This window comes from Dreissena polymorpha, chromosome 16 (assembly GCF_020536995.1).
Source record: "Dreissena polymorpha isolate Duluth1 chromosome 16, UMN_Dpol_1.0, whole genome shotgun sequence".
Classification (NCBI taxonomy): Eukaryota; Metazoa; Mollusca; class Bivalvia; order Myida; family Dreissenidae; genus Dreissena; species Dreissena polymorpha.
Window position 1 is genome coordinate 14,265,839 of NC_068370.1, and position 12,968 is coordinate 14,278,806.

A 12,968-nucleotide genomic window follows, 5' to 3' on the forward strand; every position below is an offset into this window, starting at 1 on the left:
CATAAATACTTCAGTCTTTGATCAATAATTGAGATAAAAGAGCTCAACGTACTTCGTATTACCGGGCAGTTACCGCATAATCGTGGTATCAAAAGGTACGCCGTGCCGTTTGTGTCAAACGGAGCGGTAAACAAAACAGGTTTAAATATATATGCCAACAGGTATGTGTGCTTAGAAGTTTGTGAGGCCCTTCCGCGCCTGTTGCTGCATTATCTGAGGACCCGGAGTGTGTCCCAGCACTCTTACTGAATTAATTAATAGACTCGCGAATGTTGGCGCGAGGTTTGAAATATAGGTACATTTTCTTTTTTTTCTTTACTGAAAGATATTCAATTATAGGGAGGCCGTAGTACTCGGAGGACAGCCCACCTGTATGTTAAGGTGACCACCAAGCAAGTTCACAGACACACTTTTGCGTCTGCATTATGTTCGCCTATAGAACTAAATGTATGCCTGTCGGCAAATATAGTAATGTTGTTTTTTACTAAACAAGAACGATGAGTGCACTTTCTAAATGTATGATATAACACAAAATGATCCCCATGTTATAATACATAAGCTGCGCATATTGTCAAAGTAGCATCCGCTGATTGAAAATGAAAATGTTATAATACTAGTAAATAGCTGTGAATAATGTTAAATTTACATCTTATGATGGAAAGTGAACATCATATGAGCCTTGTTCTGATAAAACTGGGCTTAATGCATGTGCGTAAAGTGTCGTCCGCACAGGCTAATCAGGGACGACACTTTCCGCTTTTATGGTATTTTTAGTTTCAAGGAAGTCCCTCCTTACCGAAAATCAAGATTAGGCGGAAAATGTCGTCCCTGATTAGCACAGGCTAATCTGGGATGACACTTATCGCACATGCATTATGCCCAGTTTTCTCAGAGCACGACTCATATAGTGATCAATAAACATAATATGTTATCGAGCTATAGGGCCAATGTAGCATCACATAATGGAAAACATCCATTTACGGCAAGTTCTCAACACGTTATTTTTACGTTTTTCTCACCTTTCGTCAGTGATGGTGTTCCATACGTATACATGAATCTATGATGACAGGCTTATATTGTGCGCACGGACTTATTTGAAACTGTAAGTTTATTTGTAACTATGCCTTTAATAACAAAATTGTGCTTATGTGCGTATTTAAGTACTTGTATGTATACATTCTTAGCTTTGATCCAAGTGGTACGTCATAAAAGGACATTGATTGGCGTTTGACAATTGTTCCCTGTTTAAGTGACTTCGTATAAGTTCTTCTGCGATTCAACATACAACTGTTTATAAATTGAACGCGGTTTATTATCTTCCTATTACGCTTCTCTCGTTATAATACATTTTTGAAATATTTCATTAAAAACAAAACATACATAAATAAATTCAACCAAGGCTACAGAAAAAGGCTTCTGAAAATGCTATTTTATTTTATGTCCGAGATTTAGTCACAGTGATTTGGGAAAAAACATGGAAACTTAAGATGTTTGCCACAACTCTTTCGAGTCTAAGGTGTCTTAGCCATCACAGTGCTTTCCCTTAGTTTCCTTTGGGTTTGACCTAAACAAGTACCTTATCAGTTTTACCTACTTATAAATCTATCCGTGCTAATGATTGCTTTATAGCTTACCACCTGCTTGTTACAAATAATGTTGAATTTTGACAACGAAACGTTTTACGTTTGTTATGATATATATGTATTTTATGGGAAGTGTCGACATAGGTGATTGGACATATCGTTTTACATACATTAAACATTAGTATTAATATAATTATATTACCTGTTCTAGAGTTCCCATCTATACGCGGTGCATAGAATTACACGTATTTTCACTCGATATATCCAACGCTTTATACGAATCGGAACGCATACTGACACATACCGTTTCTAATATGAATGTTTGCGTTCAAAATATAAAACACAATTCCTTTTCGAACATGCACATATGAATGTGCGCGACTTTAAACGAAACAAATGTAAATTGAATATATCATTGTTCGATAATTGTATAACACCATTTCACATCCGATTTTGTTACCTCGTTCTTAAAATAATTACCAAATATAGGTTTATATCTTTGCGAATCTAAGAGTAAAACATTTTCAATACAAAGTTAATTTCAATAAAAATTACGGTATCGTTTATAGCTAAAATTATATGCAATTCTTTCCAAGGTTAAGAATGTATTTCTATGTACAAAATCTACCATAGGCATTTATGAATTAAGTAATATTCCAGGTCATGTACGTATATTATTTAAATCTGGTTTTGAGAGTCTTACTCGGACCAGGTTCCTTTAAAAATGCTTTTTTTACACACGTGTAACTTTTAGATATTTCACTAATATATCATGGATATATATGATTAAAATATTAATTTCACCGTGTGAATAATTCAATATTGTATACGTAAATACGTACATTGTTTACGGTTATTAAAGGTGCCTTTTCACAGATTTTGGCATTTTTTAACTTATTCATTAAATGCTTTATATCGATAAATGTAAACATTGGATCGTAAAAGCTCCAGTAAAAAATCAAGAATAAAATTAAAAAAAGGAAAAGAACATTGCCCGGACTAGGTTTCGAACCAGTGACCCCTGGAGTCCTGCCAGAGTCCTGAAGTAAAAACGCTCTAGCCTACTGAGCTATTCCGCCGAGTACACTTAGTTGATGTATTTTATACCTTAAATAAGCAATCTTCGTAGTTTCACAAAATTTAACGACAAAAACAGAACTCTCCAAATTATTCAATCGTTTCGCGTTGCAACGCTTTATAATTTATAGGTTTTAAAATCGTCAAAAGATGCATATAATGGCTATATTAGACCATGGTAAATGTTCAGTATTACTGTTTCCTCACAAATATCATAACTAAAACGAAAATTTGCGAATCTGAAACTACTTTTTTCAATTTTGTCAATTTACCAAAGCGTGAAAAGATCCCTTTAAACCATTAAATATTTCAGATGTAATTCACTAAACATTTAACACTTATTTGTTTAAATAAAATTCAAACGTATCTCATTTAACAGTTCATATTTTAATAATGAAATATTTCCCACGTATATATAATTCAATATTCCGATATATATATATAAGTAGATGTTTCACTCCTGCATTTTATAGGTTTCTTACGGAAAAAATAAATATTTCACCCTATATCAGCGCGTTCTTTACACGACCCGATCTTAAATTTCTTGTTTAATATTAGAGCTTGATCCAAAAGTTGCGTAAAACACGTTTATATAGAAGTATTGTTTAAAATCGTGTAACAGCAATCATAGTCTTTAGAACTGCAGCATTATTTAGTCATTTGTCAATCATTATCATTGACTGTTGCCCAGATAAGGACATATTTTGCAAAAAGAATCAAAGCGTTTCGTATATCGTTCAAACGATAAGATTACTATAACAGCATTAATAATCGACTGTTAAATCTGTTTTAAGTGATCTTAAAGCGCCTAGTATTGAACTACGATCAGATTATTTGAATGCAGTGTAAATAAATTATCTAAAAGTCACTTATTCGAGCCCGCCCAACCGACCGACCGTTCGCTTACTAACTTACTCTGATATCAAAGTGTTTAATTTATGTTTTTATCTAAAAAAATATAATTATGGTTTGTGTCGTCATAGACTTTATTGTCCCCGTCAATATGTATGAGGTTTTAGGGCATTAATTATTTTTTATGCTCCCAGATCGAATGATCGGTGGTTTATTGTTTTTGGCCTGCCTGTCTGTCTGTCATTGTATTTGTGTGTCTGTCTGTCATTGTATGTGTATGTCTGTCTGTCATTGTATAATTATGTGTGTCTATCCCAAAACTTTAACCTTGTCCATAACTTTTGCAATATTGAAGATAGTAACTTGATATTTGGCATGCGTGTGCATCTCATGGAGCTGCACATTTTGAGTGGTAAATGTCAAGGTCAAGGTCATCCTTCAAGGTCAAAGGTCCTCTATTGAAGATAGCAACTTGATATTTGGCATCCATGTGTATCTAATAGATTTGCACATTTTGAGTGGTGAAAGGTCAACGTTATCCTTCAAGGTCAAAGGTCAAGGTCAAAGGTCAAATATATGGGTGGGGGCATTGTGTTTTACAAACAAAGCTCTTGTTCTTTTTGTTAAATTATTAACATTTACTATTTTACTAGTCAATTATGGTAGGATGAAGATATGATAAATATATGAAGGATGAAGGAATACTTGAATGAATTACAGAATAAATGAACGAATAAAGGATATTGCTCATCACTATGTTTTTGGTTCCGATCGTTACAATTATACAATTAATCGTGAAAACGTAATGATATTCCAAAAATAGAAAAAGTTTGACCCTGACGTGACTCGAACACGCAACGTTCTGATCTGGAGTCAGACGCACTACCGTTGCGCCACAGAGCCGATGGAACTTCCTTGATACAATACTACATATTCGTCATGTACGATAAAAGTGTTAATGGGATTAGACTTAGATTTTTATATCAAATGCCCTTTAATGGGGGATATCGACGATCAACAAGTGTACAATATTGTCAAAAATGCAAGAAAAACAACAAACATCAACAATGTGCACTTAATAAAAGTTGATTTAGTGGTATAACGTGAGTTTTTTTTCATTGGAGTGGATCCCACCGGAGGGTTGAATAGAGAACTATATTTGGGTATGTTTATATCTTGCCTTCAAGCTTTCGTCAATAAATCGTTGTTACATGTACCATACATTTGCATTGTAATATGCCACGCAGGCAATTCGATGTTGTTTTGCATGTGCAACATTTTGTCGTATTTATTTTTAAGCATGTGGTTAAATTATGCGCATAATCTCTAGAAGCACTTCTCGGTAACACTATATGTTATGGATTGTTTTAATTATTGTCTGCATTTAGAAGAAAATCCTTCGATTGACATTTAAAATATGCAATTATAATATTGATGAAGGCATTTTCGTATAAACTACAGAATAAGGTGGTTGCTATTCAGTTAACAAGACACATATTTCCACTAGGCTTGTTTATTATGTATAATCAGTTCATGGTCTCTCTACACTGAGGCGCAACCTTGTTCAAATTAGATCTCTTGTCTGACTTTAGATAAGACGTTTTTGTGTTCCAATCTCATCAATGTTATCTTTAGCATAACTTTTTTTAAAGATAACATTACGATGCTGCTGTGATTATCCGCCCACTTTTAAAATGACTCATGAGACGATGTAGTTATGGTCTTTAACCCATTTATGCCTAGTGGACTCTCCCATCCTTCAAAATTGGATCAATTTATTTCCAAAATTAGGGATATCTTGTATATTTATTTCTATATTTAGAATATTTCTTACAGAAATTCTTTAAGCAAACAGCGCAGATCCTGATGAGACACCGCATCATGCGGCGTCTCATATGGGTCTACGCTGTTTGCCAAGGCATTTTTCCTAGACGCTAGGCATAAATAGGTTAAAACACAAGCACACGACAAGTCACAAACCAAAGGACAGTGGAAGAATAAATAATATTCGAAAAGGGTTATATCTAGCATACATACTAATGATTGAGTCTCACGCAATACATAAGGATACATTTGATGTAACGTGTACTGTAATACATAAAAAGTAAAGTATTTTATACTACATATTTATAATCTAGATGACTGTTTACCGCAGGCGATGGATGCCCTTCTATTTCCCCGACTATACCCGCTACGCTAGGACTAGTTTATGTATCTTTAGTAACTTATAGAACACATCAGCATATAATTCGTTTATGTGCGTTTTTATGTGTTCCATATATGTATGGCCAGAAAGTTTTATAGGGATCCGATGGTCAATTTAATGTGAACAACATGTGGTTTTCGATCTGATGAATAAATCATGAAACAGTATTATAAACATTTATGAAGTAGCATTGACGCGTGAACTAAACACGTTAGTTGTGAGTAATAATGTTATGTTGAATCGGTCTTAAATATTCTTTTAAATAAAATAATCACTTGTTTTAACGTACTCCTTAAAAACACAAGTCGAACCGAGGCGGTGTTCGAGCGGAACTCGACGGCGTTCAAAAATATAGAGAACGAAGAAGATCGAGAGGTTACGGTATATAAACATCCGAAAGTTCCCAAACATCTGTGAACAAAATCTCTTCAAAAATATCAGTTAAAGGAACAACTTTTTTTATATTGTTTCATTTTTTCATAAAACTGATTATTCATTGAATGGTGTTTTTATTTACACATCATAGGGATTTATAAGTAGTTTTCTTTTAGATCACTATATCAAATTGTTACAAAATCGTCATCAGTAGTATTTATTTTATTTTATCAGAAGAACGATTTAAATTATTCAACAAACAAAACAAAGATATACAACTGAGTATCCAACAAGTAATAGAAAAACACACACTTACAATTATGCTTTTAATATCCGCTGTAGCCATTACGATTATCGAAATGCACTTCACATAATACTTACCTTAAACACGCTTGATTTAATAATCCAACCATTCACTGGTGAGCAATTTAATCCTATTTACTTACTTCTTAGGAGAAATTAAATCACTGCTGTTCAGAAAAATAATTGAGCAACCGGTAATTTGAGTTTACAAACTATTTAATATTTTTATCATTTTGATGATCCTTTAATTTTAAAATGTCGTATTCTAATCTTAAACACAAAGCTTCAGATCTTCGTACCAATTTCGTTTTATGTCTATAACAAAAAGACAGCCTTCATTCTGCATTCAAAGCTTTCTGTCTGTTGATTATTCCTATGAATGGATACATAATTACATATGTGCGTGATATATGATATAAACTCATCTAATACAAAGGCGTCTTAAGCGTCACATAGACATTGTTGAGGCTTCGATTTATAATCTGTTTATTAAATAATGATTGATTTCAAGGTAATATTGCTGTTAAATAATGGATAATTCTTTTATATTCTCTTCCCGAAATCAAACACAATCGAAAGACCAATTCTGGGCCCGCTGCAAGCTGGTCGAACAATATTGTCAACAGGGTCATGCGAGAATTAACAAAATCGCGTTCTTTTTTATTTGTCTCCTAAACAATCATACAAGAAAGCGACACTAATAATTCGGATTCGAAAGGTTTTCTAAGCATATCTAATTTAAAGAAACAAATGTTTAAATGTTTTGTCAAATTCGTTGATTATCGAATCATAAGTATCATTCCTGTCGTTGAAATCAGACAGACCAAATCAATTAATATATACAAAAATAAACAAATGAGTATAAAACATACATTGAAAAACAAACAAAACTCTAACGATACTTTCTTTAATATTCACCGTAGCCATGACGATTTGTGCTCATAATTGCACGCACAGCCTTGCAGACCATGGTCATTCAAAACTCACCTCGCTGCACGCACAGCCTTGCAGACCATGGTCATTCAAAACTCACCTCGCTGCACGCACAGCCTTGCAGACCATGGTCATTCAAAACTCACCTCGCTGCACGCACAGCCTTGCAGACCATGGTCATTCAAAACTCACCTCGCTGCACGCACAGCCTTGCAGACCATGGTCATTCAAAACTCACCTCGCTGCACGCACAGCCTTGCAGACCATGGTCATTCAAAACTCACCTCGCTGCACGCACAGCCTTGCAGACCATGGTCATTCAAAACTCACCTCGCTGCACGCACAGCCTTGCAGACCATGGTCATTCAAAACTCACCTCGCTGCACGCACAGCCTTGCAGACCATGGCCATTCAAAACTCACCTCGCTGCACGCACAGCCTTGCAGACCATGGTCATTCAAAACTCACCTCGCTGCACGCACAGCCTTGCAGACCATGGTCATTCAAGCACGCACAGCCTTGCAGACCATGGTCATTCAAAACTCACCTCGCTGCACGCACAGCCTTGCAGACCATGGTCATTCAAAACTCACCTCGCTGCACGCACAGCCTTGCAGACCATGGTCATTCAAAACTCACCTCGCTGCACGCACAGCCTTGCAGACCATGGTCATTCAAAACTCACCTCGCTGCACGCACAGCCTTGCAGACCATGGTCATTCAAGCACGCACAGCCTTGCAGACCATGGCCATTCAAAACTCACCTCGCTGCACGCACAGCCTTGCAGACCATGGTCATTCAAAACTCACCTCGCTGCACGCACAGCCTTGCAGACCATGGCCATTCAAGCACGCACAGCCTTGCAGACCATGGTCATTCAAAACTCACCTCGCTGCACGCACAGCCTTGCAGACCATGGCCATTCAAGCACGCACAGCCTTGCAGACCATGGCCATTCAAAACTCACCTCGCTGCACGCACAGCCTTGCAGACCATGGCCATTCAAGCACGCACAGCCTTGCAGACCATGGCCATTCAAAACTCACCTCGCTGCACGCACAGCCTTGCAGACCATGGCCATTCAAAACTCACCTCGCTGCACGCACAGCCTTGCAGACCATGGCCATTCAAAACTCACCTCGCTGCACGCACAGCCTTGCAGACCATGGCCATTCAAAACTCACCTCGCAAATCAATTCACATCGTAATTACAGTAACATGTGAAATAAACGCAGCCACTTCCAATACGTAATACCAACGCCTTAATCATGCGTGATTTGATATTCTTACCATTCACTGGTGCAAGAGCAGTTTAATCCTTTTTGATAACTTCGAAGGAGATCATAAAATCGCTACTGTTCATACAATAATTTAGCAGCAGGTAATTTTAGAAAATATTTAAGCTTCTTCTTATTTTGTCGAATCCTTCAAATTAAAATGTTGTTTTCAAACACGGCTAAAGCTGCATATAAACATGAAAGCGGCTATTAAATATTAAGTACAGACACATTTAAACATCCTCTTTTGATGCAAAACGTTCCGTTTAAAAAGCTACACATTGTTTAGACTTCGATTTTGTAAGCTGTTTATTTAAATTATTTATCATGTCACCGGAACTATTCCATTGATTAGAGATTGATTCCATTATATTATATACCATTAAATCAAACAAAATGAGCAAACTGTGTGTCAGACGACATTGGGTCGAACAATAATGTAAACATGTTCATGTGGGAAGAAAAATAATCCCATAGTTCTCGATCCTTATCACAAAAACCACACTGAAAACAGCACGAATATGTATGTGTTGGGTTAATTTTTTGAGACACTTCAAACATACATGACATATGTAACATATACCGCAAATTATGACCCCATATTCGAATCAAATTGAAAACATTGTTTCATTCCCATACAAAACGCACCTTCTCATAAAACTATTGAATAATAATGGCATAAAAGACCTCGAGCAAAAACATACTGCAAGCCCTAAGTGACCCTGACGTGATTCGAACATGCAACCTTCTGATCTAGAGTCAGACGCTGTACAGTAGCGCCACACGTCGCCCCGTTTAAAAGGATCGTATACTAGTATAAGACGTTGATTCAATTGTAAGTACAATAATACAAGAACGCCTCCAAAAAGCGATGAAGAATACCCTTTTTACGTGCGTATATGAGACCCTTCAGAAACAATGATGGTAACACTTGCGACTTGGTTACAAAATCGGTATCCCTGCATATTGTATGCTGATGTGCTTTTCACAATTAAATTATATACATAGATAGAGGTCGATGATCTTAGGTGAGCGTACCTGAAGCTTCTTAGCGTATGTGCGAAGTTAATCTTCGCTCTACACGAATTTAAATGGATTCTCGTTTACTTTTAACATTAGTATTCGAATTTTAAACGAAAATTCATATGAATTTAAACTACTTTTTAAAGGCCGGATTACAGACCGTCTTTTGTCTCCGTTCAAAGCTATAGTTATTTATGTTTATTCTTCGGATGATTTAATACATAATTAAATACATTCTCATGATTCTGGACTTTTGACAGAGACCTACGATATGCAAGCATGTAATTCTTAGCAATAAGTTTAACATCGGCTTATTGGTCAAGCTTTGATCTTGTTATCTGTTTGTGGAAAAAAACGCCAATGTGACGATTTTGTACAACAATTCTTCATTCTATTATATATTCTCAACTATTAAATTAAACAAAATCATTAAATAAAGTGTGTGCCCGATGCAAACTGGTCGAGGAAGAATATGAACATGGCCCTCCTATACGATACAAAAACACATAGTTCTTGTATATTAAACAAAATTAATCACGACCGCGACAATAATATGTCATAATTTGAAAGTTTTTTTAAACAAACATACTTTAGAGAAACGCATGTTTTTATGTTTGGTTAAATTCGTTTATTTTAAAATAATAGTATTATTTTCGTAGCCAATTTAAAATACGTAATCCCACCGCAATATTCGCGCATAATTTTATAGTAGATATATTACTTTTCAGTGGCACATAAGCAGTTTAATCCTATTTGCTAACCACTAGGAGCTCGTTAACTAAGTTGCCGTTCAAAAAATAATTCAGCAACCGGTATTTTGTGTATACAATATTTAAGCTTCTTCAAATTGTGTTGAATCAATCACATTTAAACATAGTATTTTTTACAACAAACTCTCTCTGACCCATCTTTTTATTTCTGTAAATAAAGACAGGCTTTATTCTTCATTCAAAGCTTTAGTAATTTATGTTGATTCGTCCCATGATTGAACACTGAATTATGATATTAATTCACCCAAGCTTAGGCTGCATGAATTTTAACATTAAGAACCGGTACATTAATTCATTATCTTCAATACGCAACGATCCTTAAAAAATCTTCATTTTCTTTAGGCTTCGATTGTTTTATCTGTTAAATAAATAAGACTTTAGATCAATAGAACCATTCTGCTAAATATTGGTTCATTATTATATTCTCTACCATAAAATCAAACATAATCAGAAAACAAAATGTGTGCCCGAAGCAAGCTGGTCTAGTCGGACAATAATGTCAATATGTTCATGCGAGGATAAAAAAATTCACCTAGTTGTTGATCGTGATCACAATTAAAAAAAACACGTAAAATGTATCATTGACGACTTAAAAAAAGATATTATAAAATATATTCATAAATTATTATGGAAAAACGATATTATTAAATAAATTCATAAATTATTATGGTTCTTACCTCAAGTTCGGCACCCATTCTGTTACTTGTTAGATTCCAACCCCAAACGAAATCAAACACACGCGTTAACACACATCTCAGTTCTCGCGCACTAATAAAATTCAACTTTTCGTTGAAAACTATTACGTTTTGAAAATGACGATTAACATATGACGTCGTCGATGTCATTCATGCTGGTTTTCTCACGGCGCGATTAATATATAAACATAACTTTTAAATATAAATTTTACAAACATCCTCCTTTTCATTTATATTGAAGAGTAAGCATATTCGGAGTTTATATTATTATCATGCACACACGTTAGCTAAATATGTTTTAGCATACATAAGTAAAACAATTAAGTCAAACGGCTTCATTTTTAATTGCTAGCATGGCACAAACACACAAAGTACTCAATAACATTAAACGCTCTCCGTATGCCATTATAAATAGGTACGTGCATTTATACTATAAAAAGAATAAGTGTTAAACAACTTTGTATGAAAAACCAAGCCTTGTACATTTCAATATAAACATAAAATACAAGTCATGGCTCTTACAAACTCAATGGCAGATTAACATGATGAGTTTTCGAGCACACCGGACAACCTTTTCTCGGTATTCTGATTACTAGTATAAATTAAATACAACTTTAATACATGAACAGTAGTAACTATTAGGCGATTATACAGAAAACTGTACAGCCATCAAATCTTCCAGCTGACATTAGCAGGAATTAATTCGAATATAGTTTAAGAGTCACAACACAGAATACTCTGTAAGAGTCACAACACAGAATACTCTGTAAGAGTCACAACACAGAATACTCTGTAAGAGTCACAACACAGAATACTCTGTAAGAGTCACAACACAGAATACTCTGTTTCTTTTGCTACTATAGCCAACAAGAGGTATGTAGGTCGGAAAACCATCACAAAATAGCAGAGTTCATGAAAACAGACGGGGGTAATGGTGAGGTGTGAGACTTGATCATAATAACCATTAGTTGTTGGGGTATTTTATTGGAAGAATGTGTAGTTTACCTGGTCTTTTAATTCAAATTGAAAAATGAATCACCGTAGGAAAATGAATGCCCAATAATTAAAAGGGATTTTGAAGGCGAATGCGGGGTACTTACTTCACGTTATCTTATGTATGGATAAAGTCACTGTCTTTTAATAATTGCTGTAAGATCTCTTAAACATGGGATTATGAATCTAAACAGTGACCAATACAAACAAGGTCTAGGTCCCTGATTTAAATAAAATAATAAAATAAACATATATATTCTTAAAACTGTGTGAATAATGTGTCGCTGTGTCTAAATAATTTTTATCCATAATATGATCTAGTTCCTCACAGCATAATGAGAACATGTTATTTTAACAATATGTAAACGGTGAATGGAGATTCGTCATTATTCATGCTATAAACTTGTGAATATCATTTATGTGAATAAAATGACGGTCTAGAATACAATCGGAAGTTGTCGACATGGAGTTCACTTATTCACTTAGTTTATTGCAACCGTTCATGTAAAATGGTTTACCTCCCTTATTTCCTATGTAGCCATTTGTTTAGTGATAAACAAAGTCACTTGTCATATGACAATGCAAGCGGCAAAAACGACTGTAAGCGATACCACTCTCGTACCGTTTGAAGACCCTATTATATAAACTTCAGAACTTAAAACAGCAGTTTATATGTTGTACTATTACATTTGTTGCATTGAGCGCTACTTATGTGTGCTTTGCCAAGTACCGTAGTTGCAATAATCAACTCCCACCCAGATCTTGACCCTCCAGGATCCAGGTAGTTCTTCTTGAATGCACTGAGCTTTTATGAGTATATTCTTAGAGTTTTTCCTAACAAAACCAAATTTCATGTTAAAAAATTGTCTCATGTACGTCA

At 35.1% G+C, this 12,968-nt stretch overlaps 2 protein-coding genes and 1 non-coding gene across 5 annotated transcripts in view; 1 reads left to right on the forward strand and 2 right to left on the reverse strand.

The window, feature by feature from the left end:
* The window catches only part of LOC127861588 (profilin-1-like), a 17,880-nt gene extending 6,734 nt beyond the window's left edge, over nucleotides 1-11,146 (reverse strand). The window contains exon 1 of one of the 3 annotated variants that reach the window (XM_052400199.1): nucleotides 11,078-11,146. In XM_052400199.1, the coding sequence (XP_052256159.1) occupies nucleotides 11,078-11,095 (18 nt within the window). In that variant the 5' untranslated portion in view covers nucleotides 11,096-11,146. Of the gene's footprint in view, nucleotides 1-1,785; nucleotides 2,071-8,620; nucleotides 8,752-11,077 lie in introns of those variants that run through there. The other 2 variants (XM_052400200.1, XM_052400197.1) reach the window with 2 other exon arrangements.
* Nucleotides 4,344-4,415, reverse strand: Trnaw-cca (transfer RNA tryptophan (anticodon CCA)). The gene has a single exon. It is a non-coding gene; the product is annotated as a tRNA-Trp (tRNA).
* Nucleotides 11,147-12,601: 1,455 nt separating the features above from the next.
* The window catches only part of LOC127861587 (arylsulfatase B-like), a 36,220-nt gene continuing 35,853 nt past the window's right edge, over nucleotides 12,602-12,968 (forward strand). The window contains exon 1 of the mRNA XM_052400196.1: nucleotides 12,602-12,688. Within this exon, the coding sequence (XP_052256156.1) occupies nucleotides 12,662-12,688 (27 nt within the window). The 5' untranslated portion in view covers nucleotides 12,602-12,661. The remainder of the gene's footprint in view (nucleotides 12,689-12,968) is intronic.